At 37.7% G+C, this 21,190-nt stretch overlaps 1 protein-coding gene across 1 annotated transcript; it reads left to right on the forward strand.

Moving 5' to 3' along the window:
- Positions 1-104: 104 nt before the first annotated feature.
- Positions 105-20,744, forward strand: pla2g4ab (phospholipase A2, group IVAb (cytosolic, calcium-dependent)). The gene is made up of 19 exons (XM_028445605.1): positions 105-418; positions 1,818-1,920; positions 2,527-2,608; positions 2,723-2,871; positions 5,402-5,518; positions 5,701-5,738; positions 6,121-6,265; positions 9,036-9,172; positions 9,300-9,522; positions 10,211-10,325; positions 13,673-13,810; positions 13,901-13,990; positions 15,054-15,119; positions 15,810-15,940; positions 16,036-16,147; positions 16,275-16,459; positions 16,541-16,730; positions 18,127-18,284; positions 19,549-20,744. The coding sequence occupies exons 2-19, from the start codon at positions 1,903-1,905 to the stop codon at positions 19,690-19,692; spliced, it is 2,238 nt and encodes a 745-aa protein (XP_028301406.1). The 5' UTR covers positions 105-418; positions 1,818-1,902; the 3' UTR covers positions 19,693-20,744.
- The last annotated feature ends 446 nt before the right edge of the window (positions 20,745-21,190 follow it).

Raw genomic sequence — 21,190 nt, forward strand, 5'->3', positions numbered from 1 at the left:
TTGGTGATTCACGAGTGAGTTGATTCATGAACAAACATGGCAGAGCTTAGTCGTCATGTATTATGTTGTCATGCATTTTTGAGTAATTCTGTCCTCACAGGCTGTCTTTACGCGCCCTCCTGTGGACGCTGTTGGAGAACCAGATCTAGCAGCTTTCAGCGCAATAGGCTTTTATCCGGAACTTTTTTTCATTTGACAACTCTTCAAATAACATTTTACCCTCATCTGGTATACATTTCTACTGTATCTTTTTCGTTTTAGACCGTTTTGAAGTAACACTAATCGGACTGCCGGGTGTAGGCTTTTACGCGCAGTACTGGGAAGCGCCTCCTCCGTGTGAACGCACTGGTTCCACAGAGACTCGGCCAATATGTTTCATTAGACAGAATCAGGGATTTAACTCAGCGCTCCTGTACAGGTATGTTGGCATTTCCTTCTTTTTCCAAACACTTCTCACTTCTTAGCCAACAGAAAGCAAGTCTGTGGTGAAATGACGTCTATAACTTTACGCAACAACGGACTAAAGAAACTGGAAGAAAACGAAAAGATCTCAACAATTCTATCAGATCAGTCGAGTAACGCCTGCATAGAACAGTGATTTGAATTGATTTCCCACAGGAACATTCGAATAATTACTTTGTAATCTATAGTGCGGATTGTCTTGTATTGTAATTTTATATCAGATGTGTTCACTTTCTGCACGTTCTCTGCACATTTATTCTGCAGCTCCTGTTTAACCTGGTTGGGTACTGTGTTTTTGTCCATTTCTCTTCTATTGTGTGCTTAAATTGGCCCGAGTGCAGAGTTTCTCAACCTTGGGGTCATGTTCCCATGCGAGGTCGCCTGGAATTCAAATGAGGTCGCCTAAAAATGTTTAGTAATTGATTAAAAAGAAAAAGTTTGGAAATATCGTTTTTCATATTACAACACCACACATTATCTTAAATAACTCTATTCAATATTTTCACTGTCTCAAATATAAATTTAGTTAAAATAAAATGCAGTATAAAAATATCTGAGCTGGCGCATCTTGTCACTTTGAGCACTAATTCTGGCCTACTCTGTATTTGTAACACAACCATTATTGAAAACTGATTCTTTGAGGAAAAATGTTACCTCTGAGGTCACCAGAAATTTGCGATATCAAAATGGGGTGACACCCAATAAAGGCTGGGAACCACTGCTCTAGTGTATCAGTGGAAAGCAAGACAGCAGTGTGATGAGTCTGTGAAAACTTGGAGCTCTGCTGCAAAGTACGTGACCTGACCAGTGCCCACACACAGACTGTCTACGTGCTACCAGTCCTCTCAGCATTGAGATGCTCATTGACCCTATTATGATGATGATCATCAGCACAATTGCACCAAACACCCGTGCACTGCCAAGTCTTATGAAAATGACTTCCTAGAAGTGTATTCATCTTTTCTTCTTTTTCTTTAAAGGAAGCACTGATGGGGCTAGAATATTTTTCATTTGTAATATGTATCAGTCTGGCATTTGGCCATAATATTATATTACAACCAGTTTCCTAATATTTTTCATTAAACATGCTTAAGGTTTACATAGACTGGAACTTTCAATATATTGATTTAAACTGTGAAGAAGAACCAGAAACTGACCTTTAAGTGTGTCCAGTTGTCTAATTTTGACTTTGTAGCTTTGTAGGCTCATCCTTGCATTTGCCCTGGTGTTAAAAATGCATTGTGTTTTGATTGTCCTCCCAAAAGATTAGAAACTTCTAAAAAAAATATGCAATAGTTTATAAGGTATAATCCTGAACAATCTTTTTCTCTTTTTTTTTTTTTTTCATTTTTCAGGCTCTGAATGCATGATCTCGTGACTGAGATGCTTTCCTAAGTTAAAAGTATATACATCTCTACAAAGAGTTTACAGAAATTTACAATGGCATCCAACATAATCGTAAGTATTTCTGCATGTTTTCAAGAAGATTTCAACAGACTTTAAAACATTTTATAGTTTTGGTCAAACCATTCTCCTTTTTTCTGACAATTTCTCTTTAAAAAAAAGAAAACTTTTAATAATGTCAAACAAACTGACAAAAAACATCCTTTGACTGCTTGTGTTACATTTTCCTTCCTGACAATGAAGCTAAAAATACAACAAATGCACAATGACTGAGACATAAGACTTCTGTAATCAATTTATAGCATTCAGTTACATACATGATTGTGTGTAATGGGGTTACATTCTTTATTTATTTTTTTACTGATGACACTGCATGAAATGTTCCTGATAGACAAGTATCGATAACATTTACTCCCGTTGTATTACCGTAAAGCCAGATTTAGTTATTCAGTATGAAAAATGCAAAAACTACAGCGTTTGGTGTCGTGAAAATATAAAGCTAAAGCTCATGCTAATGACTGTTGTCTTTCTGCAGGGTGGATTTTGCTCTATCTTTGCTGTGCACTTAGTATTATTTACCTTTGTTCTACCTGTGGCAGCACTGATTCCCATACACAAAGCCCTGAAGTTGAACAGAACTCAATGAATGTTGTATTGCAGGTAGAACAGCAATTTTCTCACAAGTTAACTGTGAAAGTGGTTCGAGCTGAGAGCGTCACAAAGGGAGCATTGGGTGATTTATGTGAGTGTTGGTTTTTACCTCACAGTTATGGAATAGATTTTAATGTACAGTATATTATATTCTATGATGACAACTTGTGTGTGTGTGTGTGTGTGTGCGCGTGTGCGTGTGCAGTGGACACTCCAGATCCGTATGTGGAGCTGTTCATCCCGACAGCCCCAGAGAGCAGAAAGAAGACCAAGCACATAGACAATGACATCAACCCAAGATGGGACGAGACCTTTCACTTCATTCTTGATCCCAACCAACAAAACATACTGGAGGTAATATCAGCTCTTTATCAATCTACATGAGGCCCTCAAAGTAAATACAAAAAATGACTCCAAAAACGCAGAAAATGACAGATATCAACTCAAAACAGATGCAAAAATATAGAGAATGACTCCAAAAAACATATACAAAATCACAGAAAAATACACAAAAGGACAACGTAAATACATACAATTCTCTAAAAACCTAATCTACAAATACTGTATACACAAAAATAACAGTAAAGAATAAAAAACAACACTAAAAATGTGCACATGAATATTAAAAAACAAAACACAAAGGCTGCATTCACACTGTAGGCAAATGTGACCCAAATCTATTTTTTTGGGAGTCAAGTGACCATCTCTGATTTTTTAAAAGCAGTGTGAACACTTAAATCCGACCTATACCTGATTTTTTCAAATCAGATTTAGAGCACTTTCACATGTGGTCCTGAATCAGATACAGATCGGATCTTTTTCAATGCGACCTCTGTGTCAACGGTCAAGGGGGACTTAATTTGATATGTTGACGTCACTTCATAGCAACAGCTGGAGCAGTGAGTGCTGCGCTGCAAAATAAATCAATAAATAAATAAAAAAGTGCTGCAGCTGTGCGCTGTCCTCTGCTCACCATGGACTAGAGAGGAACAGGGACAGAACTGAGACAGGCTTGAAGCATCCACTGTTGAATAAATCCTTTTTCTGCACTAGAACATGGATTATCCTGATATTTGATAGATGGATTATGTATTTTTTTTAATTATTTAATTTGATTTTTTCAGGGGGGAGAGACTCAAGGTAGGAAATGGAAAGGGTGGGGAAGAGTTGATTATTTTAAAGTGAGAGTGAGATGTGAAGTTGTAGTTGTTCATTTTGTGCTTATTGTGTTGTGTAATCAAGCCAGTCTGGTGATAAGTGTGAAGCTTAGGTATAATGGTGGTGGCTGTGGACAGAGGGAAGGAGTGAGTGGTAATACCTAAAACAGGTATTTGGGATCAACGTGTCTAAGGTTAAGCCCAGTACGAGTTTTATCCCACAGCCCAAGACACGCCAGTGCATCGTGGACCAATGTATGTGCAAGAACCACTACTGCAAACCCACGCACTGCCCCAGGCCTGAAGATGTAGCCAGGCCAGCAGAAAGAGCGGGGGCCAAGGAGCCCCGGCCACCATCCCACGGCCGAGCAGCCCCCCAGACGCCCCCAAGATCCCAAGCCGAGAGGCAGCCATCACCCCCCACATACACACCCAAGAAAGCCCCAAGGAGCTGAGGACCCCCGCCAAGGGCCCAGCCAGACCGCCACACCGGCATACAGGGATTATGTATAGATTCACTGTCTCCTGCTTGCACTGCACACCTTTCTGTGTTTGACGTGCACTTGCTTCCCCATGCGCTGATCTGTTCTGTTGACGTTTACAGTTGTCTGTTAAAAAAAGCAGGCTTACCACTAAAACAAGTGGAAATATGTCATTTGCATGAGGAAAAAAATAGATTTTAACTGTCGGTTTTGGGTTGGACACATATAAATACCTAATGTCTGTCGGACCTGTCAGTTTCAATTTTGCTCTTTCGAGTTCGGGTCAAAGCTTGAAGGTTCATATCATAAATGGTCTGTGTTTAAAAGCAAATCGTCACCACTAAAAGCCAAAACTAAATATTTGGCTGTCCTTCTTTTTCCACATCCTCCTCCTGCACCTGCTTATTTATTTTACGTGATCCACTGCACTAAAACTTTGAGACAAATGCAACAATGCGCATGCGGGTCAGATTGGAGCCGCAAACAGTTCACACTGCTGTCTGATACTGGTCACATTTTAAATGGTAATGTGAACGGACAAACAAAAAAATTGGATCTGAGCAAAAAAATTGAAATTCAGCATTAAGGCTTGTAGTGTGAACGTAGCCAAAATGTTTCTAAAAACACACAAAAAAACATACCTATTCAAAACTTAAGCAAAAATACTGAAAATGACTCCAAAAAACATACAAAATCACAGAACAATAAACAAAAGGGCAATGAAAATACACACATTTCTTTTAAAACCTAAAAGACTACAAATATACACAAAAATAACACTAAGAATACACAAAACAACACCAAAAATGTGCACATAAATATATATTTTTTAAAAAAAACAATACACAAATGTCTCTAAAAACACATAAAACAGCAACAAAAACAGAAAATGAACCTTTGATTTCTCCTGTATTAATGCTCACATTGGTCATTATTCGAAAGGCTGATAAAAAAGTTGATAAAGCAGATAATCACATTTTTGTTGCCCACCTTTTAACTACTGCTTTCCATTTTAGGCTTGGTATGATCAGTGCACTTTGTTTTCTGTTGGAAACTAATTTCTCACTCTGTGACACATCAGAGCTTTAAAGAAAGATGTGACTTCTTTAAAACGTGGGTTTATTATTGATACCTAACTGCTTTATTATGTTGGGGGTATTAAACCAACCTAAACATGTCAGAAATATTAATGTGCTCCCATTGAATATATTTAAACAGATCACTACTGTTGTTTGCTTCCATCAGTTAACATTAATGGACGCCAATTACGTGATGGATGAAACACTTGGGCAGGCTTCTTTCAACATTTCCAAGCTCAAAGTTGGCCAGGCAAAGAAGTTGGAGACGTTTGTCATTGGCAAAGTATGACAATGTTTCATGTTCTCTGACATTCTTTTTCTATTATATTCATGACGCGCCGACAGTGCAACTTGTTTAGACTTTTGGAAACTAGCATGGAAGATAATTTAACAGTGAAACTGCTGACCTCATTGATGTTTCCTCAACTGAATATCATTTATTTCTTTATTCATTTTTTTTGACAGGCAACCAAAGTGTTCTTAGAGATGTCACTGGAGATCTGGTACGTCTAATCCTAAGAACGTCCTTCACTATAGTGTTACTTTTGACCTGTTTGCCACGCCTTTGTAGGTTCAAGGTAACAGAATAATGTGCTGCTAGAAGCTAAATTTAGAGCTGTGACTCAATACCAGCAGAACACAATACAGGGTTGTGTGAATGCTAACATACTAATATTACATTTCTGATTGTGGGAGTTGTAAGGAATGTCACATGTTATTCGTCATAACTGACTGTATGTACAGTACGTGCATTTAAAAAAAAAAAAATCACATCAAACTAAATGATGTTTAGAACCTGTGTTTTCCATCTTTTATGTACAAATCTGCTTGTCTTCCAAACCTATTTAGTTTAGAAGTTATTAATCCTTTTATTTGTGTGTCCAGCACAAAGCTAGACCTGCGGTTCAGCTTGGCTCTGTGTGAAAAGGAAAAGCAGTTCCTGCAGACGCGCAGAGAACGAGTGATGCTTGGAATTAAGAAGCTGCTAGACATGGAGAAGCCTCGGTTCCTCCCCAGCTCTCCTGAGGAGGTGAGTGAAGGTTAACAAAAGCGTTAAAGAAAATAGAAAGTCATCAACCCAATTATATCCATGGGATGATTAACTCAGGCTGTGTTAGAAATTGCATACAAACGTATTTCTCATACTAAGTCTAAAATGTCAAAATGAGTTTGTAGTGTGTTCACATTAGATAGTACGGAAAGATTAAGTATGCGAGAAATACCCAGATGTATACTATAACAGGACATTTTAAAAGTATGCACAGTAAGCACACTAGTCATACGGTCTTCAGAAATCTCCAAAATGTGGGAATGAAATGTGTTTTCGGTGCGTTTTATGGATCAAATGATCACATGTTAATATTCTACTTGGTCACTTTCTCACCTAAAATATTTTCAGAACTTTCAAAGGTGGAGAATTAACAGAGATATTTAGCCTCCATGTGCTTCAGGTTTTTGTCGTTGGAGGTTTGAAATGCATCTTGGGAAGCTTCAGTGGGAACGGTCATCATCCTAATCCTCCTAACCATACTTATAGTATATAGTAAACAGTATTTACTCCTTGAGTTTGTAGTGCATAGTACGGGGTATGTCATTTCAAACACAGCCTTAGCTTTAGCCATCTTTTGCCAAATCATTCAAATCTACCAAGAGCCAAAGAAAGCTATTCTGAGCTTGTTACTTATCTAAAGATGGCATTGCTGTTACCTTATTACATATATATATAAAAAAATCTAATATCTAGATAGAAATATGTAAACTTGTAGGGAACGATTGATCAGCTGTAATATTGGGTGCGTTGCCGTGCCAACGTTAGACAAATCAACAGGGAACAAACTAATCAGATGAAATAGCGTCTGCTTTTACAAAAATGCATCAAAGTTGTCAGAACAGCCTTAGTTTTTAATCTTTCAACATCACTGTGATGGTTGTAAAGTGACACCAGCTTATATGAAAACATTACTGACCTCTTCTTAAGAATGATTTCTCCTTGTAGCCTTGGTGGTTGTTTGGTGTTATCCACATACTGTATTTGGCTGCTGCAATTTGCATTAAACACATCACACAAACTATCAGAATATGACTTAAATTGAATAAGTCAAAAGGGAGTTTTCCAAAGATTACAGCATTTACAACACTGAAAGAAAAGAGATTATTGCTAGATTGTTAATCCACTTAAAAGTAATGTGAAATGTTGCCCAACTGATGCAATAATAATCCTGGTAAGTGATTCTTCTATTCACAGAATCATCTTTAACAACTAGCGTCATCATGCTTCAGTGTAAGGAAGTCACTGCAATACTTTAACTTCCCGAGTTACGCTGTATGAAGAGGTCAGAATCAAATAAAGGATGTGAAATTAACCATGTACATGTATTTTCTCCCAGATTGTGTAGCTTTGGAGGAATAACCATAGAGGAGTTATGTACAGTTATATTTGTTGGTTTGTTGCGGCGCAAACTCCCTTGTTCAATGGAAATAGGTTCAAGTATTTCTGCCTCGTTGGAATTTTGGTATTCAGGCCAAGCTGAGAGTTGCTGACTTGACAAATTCTCTGACAAAGGTTTGGAAAAATATTTTCACTTGTTATAAAACTTTGGGAAATTTACCAAACTGGAAAGTGCCTCCAAAGCCTCCCAAGGTTTTTTTTCCTCCTACATGCTTTGAGTTGAGTTGGTGATTCACTTTCAGGGCTGAGAGCCATGTCTGTTCATGTCTGCATTGTATGTCAGGAATGACATTGCCACTTACTGCTTTGCACTATTCAAAAGCCATTATTAACTCCTAATCCTCAGCAGAGAGGAAGAGATGTTGCACAATTAGGAATTATGAAATCGCAGAAAATGCGAAAGATTTAAAAACGGTGGAGGTGCAGGAAGTAACTCACGTGGGATTTTGACTTCCTAAATGATTTCATTCAAAAGGATAAACTTTTACTACAGTGCTATTATTTGGAGCTACAGCTTTTTGTGATGACACAAATAAACCAGCTTCTTCTGCTTAGTACAGGTAAATAAAACATTGTAAATAAATGGCTTTTTTGGCTCAAGTATCCCTTTTCTCTTACTTTTGAATCCAAGTACCCTCCTTTGTCCGACTTCAACATTTTGCTCAGAATTCTGTGAATAAACAACTATAGAGCATAACTGATGGAATGAATGAGTGTTAACACACATTTTAAATAATCTCATTTTGTAAATAAGTGGAGTAAAATAGTATTTACGCTTCCTGAATAGATTTATTTCCAAAGTTTGCGGTCAGTTCCCTCCTGATGTGGGACCAAGACTAACCTTTGCATTTTCAGTTCATGTTCTAATTTTGTGTTGTTTGTCTCATTTTGTGTGTTTTGTTGTTGTTTGTTTTCATTATTCAGTATATTTTTGTGTTTTTGTTGACGTTTTTGTGCGTTGTTGGTATTACTTAAATTATCCTCACTCAGTGTGTGTGTTTTTGGTTTAGTTTGGTTGTTTCTTATGCCTTTTTGTATGTTAATCTCTTATTTTTGTGTATTTTGTGTGTTTTTGTTGTCATTTTGTGAGTTATTGGTAATATTTAGTATTATAATCATTATTACCTCAAAATAAACATCGTAAAACCCCATATTTTTAATGCTCTCTCTCTCTTTCTCAAGAACCCCCTGTGGTGCCATCACTTACCCATAGGGGTACACGTACCCCCATTTGAGAAACACTGCTTGAAAGGACTTGAAATCCTTAAAGGCTTTGCCTCCAAAGCTTTTCTAAGATACAGGTGTAGTATTTCACACATGATCCTGACCTCATCTAACTACTGTATTGTAGGTGCCGGTTATAGCCATCGCGGGTTCAGGAGGTGGTTTCAGAGCCATGGTTGGCTTCTCTGGTGTGATGACGGCTTTGTTCAACTCTGGAGTCATTGACTGTGCCACATATGTTGCAGGACTTTCTGGATCCACATGGTCAGTTAATATGTCTTCTTTCCCCTTCTCTAACCACATTTCTATAAAAACCCAATCGACCCCTACAGCTTCTTTTAGTCATCATGACTTGGTGGCTAAACATCCGTCCTCCTTCTTGTCTCCATAGGTATATGTCGACTCTCTACTCTCATCCTGACTTTCCAAATAAAGGCCCAAAGGAAATCAACAGTGAGCTAATGAAGAGAGTTAGCAGTAACCCCCTGAGGCTGCTGCTGCCCCAACATATCACCAACTACATCCAGGCCCTGTGGACAAAAAAGGCTTCTGGACAACCTGTTACCTTTACTGATATCTTCGGCATGCTGATAGGAGAGACACTCATACCAGCGGTGAGAGCACAGCTCACGTGTTTAGGAAAACTGTTACTTGTTACTCTATTTTACCTCAAGCATTTTGTGGGAAAATGACACACTATATAAAGAGATATCTTTGGGTGCTTTGACAAGTCCTGAAAAAAATGTATATACGTATTATTCTTGTTAGTTCATGCCAAATAGCATTTATGTAGTTTTCTCCTCTTGTAATGTCACTAATAACACCAAAGAGGTGAAAAGTATGTCATTCACTATCTGATATTTTATTGACTCATCTGCTAATTCCTGAGAATTTCACACAATACTGTAAGGTTTTCTCTACATTCTTCCCAGATCTTTTGATTCAACAGCTCTTGGACTCATGACAAGAATTTATTCTCTTTAGCCTGCTGCTTCTGCAAATGGTTAAGCAAGACTGTGTCCAGAGAATTGGGAGTAGACATTTTATCTTCTTGGGCTGGGTGTGCAAACATGTTTAGCCTATATATCACCATGATTCAGTCCAGCCGACTGCATCATCACCTTGGGGTTATGTAAACGGTGAACAAAGTTAGTGTGTGTGTGTGTGTGTGTGTGTGTGTTGGAAACTAAGCATGTAGCTAAAGCAACACAGTGTCAGAGACTAACATTGAAAAATACGGAACTATCTCACAATACTGTGTGGGAGTTTCACATTAAATGAAAGCATATTCTGTCTTGTCAGAGAATGGACATCAAGCTGAGTGAAATCCAGGAGAAAATAAACCAAGCTCAGAGTCCTCTTCCTCTCTTCACGTGCCTGCACGTTAAACCTGATGTTTCTGAGCTCATGTTTGCAGGTCAGTTCCTCTTTTTTTTTTTTTTTCCCCCCATCTTTGCCTGTCATTAGCGGTAAAATTATTTCCTTCATTTTGCATAATGACCAGGCATACAGAGAGTGTGGCAACATGCAAAAAGTAGCACTGTGGTACATTTCCTCATAATGTCACTGCGATACTAGAAAGAGGATGTGACATGACGGGATCAGTTCTGCTGTGGCAGATAAGATGGACAAGGCTACAGGGTTGATTTAGTTTTTACTGCCTGCTCATTGTATCTGGCCCTGCAGCACGCTTTAGAAGACACTGTTACCATTGTACACAACATTAGTAACCAGATGCTAAATATGGCATTTTTACAGCCATTTAAAAAAATATCAGTTGTTTTCATAGTCTTACAGTGGTTAGCACTTTGCCTAATACCAAGAAAGCCCTGGGCCTGGGTCATGTAATCCTGCAGTGGACCTGGTACTTTACCGTGCAAAGTTTGCCCATTCTTCCCATGCTTGAGTCAGTTTTCTCTGGGTTCTCCAACCACAGTCCAAAACACATGTATATTAGATTATTGATGCCTCTGAAAAGAGGGTATTTCTATCATTTATTTATTTATTTATTTGTGACAAGGGACAATGCACATTATTAAACAAATATGTAAATGTGGCAGATTGTTTTTTTTTAAATAATATCTTCATTTTTTTGCCACATACAACATAAAGACAGAGACATTTACAGAAAAGAAGAAAAGTAATAAAAGTCTGGCAGGTTACCATAAATAGTACAGTATTTACAAATATTATACCTTATAATACTGTAAGTGTGTGTGCGTGTGTAAGTGTGTGTGAGTGTGTAAGTGTGTGTGAGTGTGTAAGTGTGTGTGTGATATTACAATAATTATAATAATTGTATTGTGCCATTAGTGGTTGAGGGGAGGAGACAATAACAAGTTAATGATGACAAATACGTGGGGGAAAGGAACAATATATATATATATATATATATATATATATATATATATATATAGATGGATATTATAATAAAATTGAGAGAAGAGAGGGGAAATAAATGAAAAAAATCCTTAGAACGGGTGAGAAATAAGTTTCAACCTGGAGCCCAATGTGGCAACGTGGCAGATTATAGCCACAGGCTAGTTTCCATCTGTAGTCCCTGGCAGGTTTATTTTGTGTACAACAGAGATTTTATATATATATATATATATATATATTTAGCTTAGGACAGACCAGAAATAAAGTAACCATTGCAGAAGAAACACTTTGTTCACTAGCTATGCATTGCATATGTAGTTTGTTATGCACCTTTTTGCACCTCTTCATCAGAGTGACTGATCTGTTCCATGTCTGTTTTGTCTATCTGTTATTTAGTCTCCTTTCATCCCTAATCTCCTCTTTAAACCCTAACCTTACTGCTCTCGGGCAGCTCAAGTAAATTGCACCGTGGAAAAACACATTTAAGAAACCGTTTTCCACTCAAGGTTTGCTGAGGTTAAAAGTGCTTTTGTTTGTCTGTCTGCACATACCATGTAACCAGTTGTGGCTGCCAACCTGAGTTTAAAATGCAGTAGTGACATGTCGTGGTTAAAAGCGGGTGAGGAGATGGCCACATTAAAGGGTGGTGCTAAGATAACTGCTTTGTCAGACCTGAGTCCAGAGAGGTCTTATCTGAGCCTCTGCTAAGTAGAAACCAATGGCTCTGGTAGAAGCCCACAGCTGATGAAGATCATTGAAATGTTTGCGTCATCTCACTGTGGGTGTGATAGTATCATCACTGAGATTGTAGTGGTTTAACAAAAAACTACCATACTATTAACCTCACAGCACTGACTCTGTTACAGTGTCCCTTTGTACAACTACAACATTTTGTTCAGAATACTATGAAAAAAACAACTATAAAGCATAATGATGGAATGAATGAGTGATAACAAAATATGTAAATAATCTCATTTTGTAAATAAGTGGAATGAAACAATATTTAGTGAGTCCTGAATACATTTATTTTGTATAGTTTTTTGCATTTCTGGTCATCTCCAACCTGGTATGGGACCGAGACTGACCCTTTTATTTTCAGTTCATATTCTAATCATCACAATTATGATTATCATTTTTAACTAGAAATAAACACTATGAAACCCCGTATTTATAAGGCTTTCATTTGTTAGGTTTTGTTAGAGTTTGGAGATACTCTTGTATTCAGTGCCTGAGGTTGCATACAGAGAGACACAGTCAGAGGTTTTGCTTTGCTGAATCAAGCAATCAATCAATTTATTACAGATGAACAGAAAATAATCAATTGAATAGGATAAAACAGGCACTCATCTAAAACACAGCTGTGGTCCTCAGGGTGGTCTCACTCCACTCAATGTAATTCTCTCAGCATTTTTATTCTATTTTTTTATCTGGTGTTTCTCCTCCCCTGTCTCACACATGGCTGGGACAAGTTTCTTCTTTTGTTATGATACGTAAAACATTACTGTCAGGATCAAACATGAGCTCATCAAAGATAAAGACACACACGTTATATAGATCAAAGCACAATTTATAAAAGTCTAAATCGAACGGTGTTCTTTTAAATAGAAGATGTTTTACATTTAGAAATTAAACGATCAGTTATTGTAGTTAGTTAAAGATGACATTTACTGCTGATATAAAGCAATACAACTTATGTTTAATATTTATTGATTGATTTTTATTAATTTATCATTTAGGGGTCTATTTATTTGATTTATGAGGTATATCTATATGAGTTGTTTAAAGTGTATTCAGTTTAGTATTTAAAATAGAATTATTGTTATTTGTTAATGATTTAGATTTTGTGCACTTTGGTCAAACTGTGCTGTTTTAGTGTTAATCTGAGTGTCCCAGTTATTTATATCTGATTTGTCTCTTTGCTTACGTACTTTCTTGTGTTATTGCTAGATTTAGATTAAGTTGAAATCAGATGTTCTAAAACTGTTTGTTTATAAAAAAAATAGGCTGTGAGACAGTTGACCTGAATATGTTTTGTTATGGTTAAATAAGAGCTATGGGACATTTAATTATAGATTGTTGCAAAAGAAACCACGAATAATAATCCATATTTTCAGTTTCCACTGTCTTTCTCTCTCAAGTACCCCCTGTAGTTTAATCACGTGCCCCTAGGGGTACACGTACCCTCGTTTGAGAAACACCGCTCTATTGAATCATCATATCAGCAGCACGATGAACAATTAATTGGCTTTATCTCACCTTTATCTCTTCTTTGCCACATTTTGCTTTAGGTTTCTTGGGTTGAAATTTGTTAATCAATGTGGCGATATTGTGTGTAAATATTTGTATCCTCAATTATTATTATCCTTAATAAATATTTATACTTAGACTGGGTGGAGTTCAGCCCCTATGAGATCGGGATGGCAAAATACGGCACATTCATGAAACCAGACATGTTTGGAAGCAAGTTCTTCATGGGAACTGTTGTGAAGAAGTACGAAGAAAACCCTCTTCACTTCCTGATGGGTAAGAGAGAGACTATCATTTTCTGACATAGTTAACAACAATCAAAGCTTTCTTTCCTCGCCAATAACAGACGTGTTGTTGGTGTGTCAGGTGTTTGGGGGAGCGCCTTCTCAATCCTGTTCAACAGAGTACTGGGAGTCAAGGACACAGTGGGTGGCAGCACGATGGAGGAGGAGCTTGGTAAATCCTTTTCCTGTCCATTGAAACTGTCAATATTGGTATCGAGATGCAAAGTTACACAAAGAGTATTTGCTTTCCCCAGTTGACACAAAGCTATGATTGGTAAACCAAAGTTTCACACATTTGTATTGTTAGTTTACATCCTTCAGCCAAATCCCAACAAAAGATCACAACTGTTTTTTATTTTATTTATTTCTAAATTTTATTTTATAATGTTATTTGTTTCTGCAACATACAATTCAATGACAAAGACAATAACAAAGTACAATTCACTGACAGGCTACCATAGACAATATTTTGAAGTTAACCAGCATTGTACTACAAATAAATCCTGTAAATGAGAGCAATAAGAGGAAATCCAGCTTTGTAGTACAGGCCCACCAAGACACATTTGTTTCACCAACACGTTAATCTATAAATTTACCATCAGGATCAACTAAGGTTTAAATCAGCTTCTTGGACGAAAGGTGAAATCAGGTGAGTTTGGTAATCTTTACGACATTTACTGATAGCGTCAAATATTTTGATGTAAGAAACAAAATATATTTTCCTCCCTTTTTGCTGTTTACAATAAAAAATGTAGCAGCTAGTTAGCTATTTGGTCCAAGTAAAGTATAATAAAATCTCTCAGAGTTATTTACTATACAATAAGTAGAACCATAAAATATTCAAGTGGAAAGAAACACTTTTGCTTACTTACTTAAGCTCATTATCAGGTTCCATTTTTATCACTTATCACAGTATTACGGTTTCTGACTGGTGTTAAAGCTATAATTGGCATTGAATGTTTGTTATCATGGAATGTATTTAATTGACCTTCATGAATTCAGTTCCGTACCAACAATGCGATGATTGTGTTATAGCACAAAGAGCATCTCCACCTACTTAAAGAATTAACAAGGGTACATTCAGGTGTATCAGGTGTCTGTGCATCGCTAAAAACAGCAGGCATGAATTTGATAATGTCACACTAATGGACGGAGAACAGCATTCAGCTACCATGTCTGTTTTGAAAAAGATTAGCTCACTTTGGAAATGTGAATAGTGTAAATTTGTCTTACAGAGCAGATTAAACCACAGCACATTGTTGGAGAGGACAGTCTGGACAATGAGGACGAGCCAAGGAAAGGTGAGAAATGTTAAATGATCACTAATGGAGGAATATCCCTTTGAGCCAACAAAAGCATGCTATTTTATTTCACCATATAGATTTGAAAATCAATATTTTGTCTTAGTCATTGATGCGATGCAGTTCAGACCTGTTTTCTGTTATAAATGTACTAATTATAAGCAAACGTATCAGTATTATCATTGTATTCTACTGCTAACGCCCCAGTTTAAGAGTCAATCATCTGCATCCAAATTCTATTAAAGTTCAGTCACCGAAGGCTAAGATCCATCCATCCACCCACCCACCCACCCATCCATCCACCCACCCATCCATCCATCCACCTTCACAGATGTAAATCACTTTTAATTTAAGTTTGGTCAAACTTTAAATATATTTAACCTGAAAAAAGGGATTCAATAAGTAAACAATTTAGCTGTATAAACTAGTGGAAATAATCTATATCTTTGCAATGGACTTGCACACTATCCAGGGTGTACCCCCGCCTATAGTGCCCAATGAAAGCTGGAAAAGGCACCAGCAGAGCCCCCCGACCCTGAAAAAGGAAAATGGATGGTTAATCTATAACAGATTATTTCCTTGGGACATGCTTGTTTATTTCTACAATAGATACTGTGCTTTAGAGTTATTTTGGGCATTTGGGTAATCCACCCTATCTAAGATTTCACTACTGATCTCTTTGGTCGTCAGCTGGTACAGAAAAGCCGGAGGCTGAGGATGAGTTTCACCGAGCAGCTCAGGCCACCTGGGTTCAGAGGATGTTTACGTCACTCTTTAGTGACTCTGCATTGTTCAACACGCGAGAAGGCCGAGCTGGGAAGGTATCTGATTATATTACACCATATTTTCCAGTTTTTTTTTTTTTTTTTTTTAAACACAACAATTCAAACTTTCTTTAAAAATCAAATCTTATCAGGTGCATAACTTCATGCTGGGCCTGAACCTGAACACCAACATGCCTTTCTCTCCAGCCTGTGGGACTACATGCCACGCCCAGACACCTGAAGAGGAGGTGGATGCCGTCACAGGTAAGTCATTTAAATGAAATGGTTCACATTTTCTTGATGTAAATCATTGGTTTTGATGATGTTGTTCTGAAACAATACAAAGTTTACAGGCACTACATGCTCTTTTTTTTCCCCATGATTTCTACAGATCCCGATGAGTTCGATCGCATTTATGAGCCACTGGATGTGAAGAGTAAGAAGATCCATGTGGTGGACAGTGGGCTGACCTACAACCTTCCCTACCCTCTCATTCTGAGGCCACAGCGCAGTGTCGACCTCATCATCTCCTTTGACTTCTCAGCACGACCCAGTGACTCCAGCCCTCCATTCAAGGTCAGCCATTAGTCTATTATTATCTGGATTCATGCATTCATGAAAACTCAAGGTTTAATTCTTTCCTATGTGCACCAACAGGAGCTTCTTCTGGCAGAAAAGTGGGCGAGAATGAACAAGCTCCCTTTCCCAAAAATCGACCCCAAAGTCTTCGATCGAGAGGGTCTGAAAGAATGCTACGTTTTCAAACCCAAGAAAGGCGAGAAGAACTGCCCAACCATCATCCACTTTGTCCTGGTCAACATCAACTTCAGGAAATTTAAAGCCCCGGGTAAGTATGTGCACAAGCGGAAGGTTTCCACTGCCTGTCTGAGGGGGAAGGAATGCTAAAGCTCTGAGTATCGTTGCTTTATTAACAATCTCATAACACTGTCTCGCACATGATGCATCCCTTCCTTGAAGTTGCACCTCTTTTACCCCTCAACTTGGTGACGTAAATACCATCGGGTGAGGGTCAGTGTAGACTTGCAGTGGAAATTGGTATGTACTGTATGTGTATGTGTATTGACCTGCCTGATTAATTTATGGTTACTCATGGAGGACGCCGGCGCCGGCAAGGAATCTATCTCCGACTTCAGCGGAAAAGCTTTGTCTATAAACATATGATACATCAGGAGACCCTCAAAAACACACATCTAGACCCTCTCCAGTGGGGCCTCTGTACATTAAGTTGGTCATCAGCCTACATGCAGTATTTACGCAGGGTGTTTATGGATGTTGCATCTATGATTTGCACTCAAACCTAAAAGGCATCGGAAGGATTTATACCTTTTTTGGAGATAAACTATGTAAATTTCCCAACATCCATATAGTTGAGAACGATAATGAAAACTGAATACTCAGAGTTGAGGGGAAAAAATCCAAGGATAAATATTTGAGGAAGTTTAAAAAGGATTACCTTTGGTTGTCTTCAGTAGTCTTTTTCAAACTCACGTCCTGCGACCCCTGGAAAGCTGTGGCCAATGTTTTTTGGGTTTACTCCATTTAATCACCTCTGTTAGCAGGATTATGTCAAAAGTTCTGATTCTGACAGAATTTTAACCAAAGATAGACCTTACATTATGGAAGAATCCATTTTATTTTGGAGGGGATCTGGATTTAGTGCTGTTCCGATACCTTTTTTTTCTCTCTATCTCTCGTCATTGGCAACATTTCAACAGCTCATATACCGGGTTGTAATTGACAGATCTTTATGAAATCTGACTGTTAGGTTGGGTTGGCTCCTTAATTACCCCAACAAATTTCCTCTTGATCAGATCTAGAATGCGCATTTTTCGAGAAAGAAAATAGAGGTGCCCATACATTTGGACGTACTTTATTGTTAATAATGGGGATAGAAATGTCTTCAAAGCTTTTAAAGTGTGAATGATCATGGCATCATGATCAAGATCACTGATCCAGATAACTGCTACTATCTGGAAAGGAGGATTTTTGGCGCTTGGCGGAGGTTTGTGCTCTCTGTTGTGATTGATATTGTTCGACTTTGACTCATGCTCACGATTCACAACTCAATGGATTCTGTTCCCCAAGTTTTCTGTGTAAAGCTAACTATTTGGTGTAAAACGTTGGAAATAGTCATTCAGAAAAATCTCAACAATATACAATAAATGGGTAGCATATCTTTTGAAACCCATTACAGACTTCCTATTTTGCTCATTCCCTTCCAGGCGTTCCCAGAGAAACTGAGAAGGAGAAGGAGTTTTCAGACTTTGACATCTTTGACGACCCTGAATCGCCCTTCTCCACCTTCAATTTCCAATACTCCAACGAGGCATACATTCGACTTCATGACCTCATGGAGTTCAACACTCTGAACAACCTGGAGGTCAGTTAATGCTGTTGAAAAATCTCTGAAGTTTCATATGTCAAGCAGCGAATTGTGAAAAAAAAAAAACCAACAACCACTAAGTCATTCAAGACCTCAGTTAAATTAGTTAAAGCCCATTTTTTAAGAGATGTTAATGGTGAGGATTAGATTTATTGCATCAACACCCATCATGCATTTGTGCAACATTAAAAACTTTCAACTGCTTAAAGGTTTACTAAGTATTGACTCATTTAATACAGGTGTGTCAATGTTGGACGGACTTTCACTCATCTGAGTCACATCCTTGCTTAGTAAAGTTTTTATTTCATGCAGGGTTTTGTCCAGCACTGCCACCTCATAGTTAATAGCATGTGTGGTTAATAGCTGAGGTGGGGTTTGGTTTACTGCTGTGAGACACATTCTTTATCCTCCTACAGTTCAGAAATGTGCATTGATTGATTTGCTCTGTGTTGGTCAGAGTGTGAATATGTGCATTTGTGTTTGATTATAAAAGGCTAAAACTATATATTTAAAAAAATCCTTTCTTTTTTACAAGCGGAAAAAGAAAGTTGTGAGTAGGGGAGATATTATACCAATAATGATAATAATAATTGGTATATATACCAACTTAAATGCATCTTACCCATGTTTTTTTGCATTATTACCTAACCAACTACACCAAAACTGACTACTAACCCAATACTAATTAGAAAAACAATAACAGAGCAAAAAAAAATCTTTACAGAAAATCAATCCATTGGGAATCAAACTCATGACTCTGGGTATGCAAACCAAACATGAAAACTGTTTACGTACACGGTGACTTGTTAAGCAATTGATCCCAAATTATGACAATTGTCTGTGAGGATAATGTATTGATTATATCAGGCTCCGATTGATCTATAACAATAGTCATTAGCAGATACCGTTGATATTTGTGCAGGAAAATACTGACAAAATAAAAAGCTTATACTTGAGGCATTTTTGAAAATTCAAGGGGTAAAACTAAGTGAGATTATGCAATAAGATATGTCTTTGACCTTATGCCTCCCTTTTCTGCCGTCTTTATGTTTGACTAAGAATCTTAACTCATGTACTAAGTGCTAAATTACATGAGTGCTTTTATTATGACTGAAATAACCTTGAAGTTGACTGAAGTGATTGACTGAAGTGAGACAAAAAACTCCGGTCCAGGACCCCAAAAAGGTTGAGAACCACTGGTTTAGAAGATAATGAACAAAGATTTTTCCACTCAAAGTACGTCTTTTTTCTTTTCCTGCAGGTCATTAAAGAAGCCATCAAAGACTGCATCGTGTCTAGGAAGGAGAATCCCACTTGTGTCTTTCACCCTTTCTCCCTCAGCGAGATCCCAAAGAAGAAATTTGTCAAAAAAGATTCTCTCACAAAAACCTGGAACCATCTCTGAAATAACAGCCAGTAGCTTTGAAAGTCCACCTTCGGACTTTTATGGATTTTGTTGATAAGAGTGACATTTTCTTTTTGGACAATTCTTACAACAACAATTTATCTGTATTTTTGCAGTTTTTTCAGTTTTAGAGTCATACATTTTGTAAAATCATCTTAAAATTTCCAGTTGAATTCTGACGACTATCTTGAATTTGTTATCCATGGGACTGCAGGAAAATAACCCCTATGGAACACAAACAGAGCTGTGAGAATAGATGTTTAAAAGCAGTTATTGCAGTGTTAAAGGATTGCTTCTGTCTTGTGTTTGTTTGCTTTCTTCTTTTGATCTTTGAACCTGGAAAGAAAATGAGCCCATTAGGATCCATGTGCTCCTGCTGCTGCCTTTTGCATCACATGACTATTCTGGTCCGTTTGCAGCATTCCACCACTTGTGTGGACACAAGCTTGGCTCAGAGCACAGCTGTATTTGGATCCAGTTTATGAGCTCTTTGAGATGTATTACGTTTCGTTGTGGGTTGAGTGGATTCACTGGAAGAATACACACTTGCAGTGTAGTTGTTGCCTTTTCCAAACCAATACATTCATATGTCTGTTTTATAGTGTTTTCCACCTGATGGCTCGTACACAACGGCAATCCTGTTTCTCTTCTTCTTTCTCTTCAATGACTGTTGAGTGCCAGTACATAACTTTTGGTTTCGTGTGATAGCAGCTTCTGAACACACACAAGTGCATCCTTTATGGATACCTCAACCATCTGCTTGATGTTTATGATCTTTATCCACCTATGACAGGGGTGTCCAACTAATTTTAGTTCAGGGGCCAAATAGAAAGTAGTTTCATCTCAGATGATCGCAGATTTTAGGCAGGAAAACGAGCTATTTCAACATTAATGTCACCAAGTTTGCACTTTGAAGTATAAATGATACAAAAAGTATGTAAGGTGCCCACAACATCCAGGCAATAAGTGACAAATATCAGTCTCTGCACGATTTTAGTGATTTTGTGACAAATTATTATTTGATTTGGGGATAATTATGTGAAATAATTTGGGGAATATTTTACTATTCAACAATTTCAGATTTAGAATGACTTTTATTGAATTTGTGCATTTAAAAGGGCAGCGATATATACAACTGAATTATTTGGTAATTTACACAATAATTCATGTTTTTTTTTGCTTTTTTGTACTTTCTCCTTCGGGACAAATTGGATGGTCTAAAGGGACGGGTTTGGCCTCCGGGCCTTGAGTTTCACATGTGACCTATGAGGATGGAGCACTCCCTGCTTCACTGAAAGGAATGCCCTATATTACTGTAAAAGCACCATTTTGGAAAAACAAAACCTGACACCATAGAAACAGCCAAGCTCCTTCTCTATTTCACTCTCTCTACACACAGACAACAATGTGTTAACGCTCCTGGCCATGGATTTCCAATACCTTTCACAAACTGACAGTGGACAATTCCTAAGCGAGAAACCCTTAATGCACTGCTAAA

The sequence above is a fragment of the Gouania willdenowi genome, chromosome 4 (genome assembly GCF_900634775.1).
Source record: "Gouania willdenowi chromosome 4, fGouWil2.1, whole genome shotgun sequence".
NCBI classification, from domain to species: domain Eukaryota; kingdom Metazoa; phylum Chordata; class Actinopteri; order Blenniiformes; family Gobiesocidae; genus Gouania; species Gouania willdenowi.

What these genes read in the sequence shown, in the direction of transcription:
- pla2g4ab (XM_028445605.1), top strand. An exon ending in GGACTTTCTGGATCCACATG is followed by an intron (nt 9,173 to 9,299) that starts GTCAGTTAATAT and finishes TTGTCTCCATAG; the next exon opens with GTATATGTCGACTCTCTACT. An exon ending in GGAGGTGGATGCCGTCACAG is followed by an intron (nt 16,148 to 16,274) that starts GTAAGTCATTTA and finishes TGATTTCTACAG; the next exon opens with ATCCCGATGAGTTCGATCGC.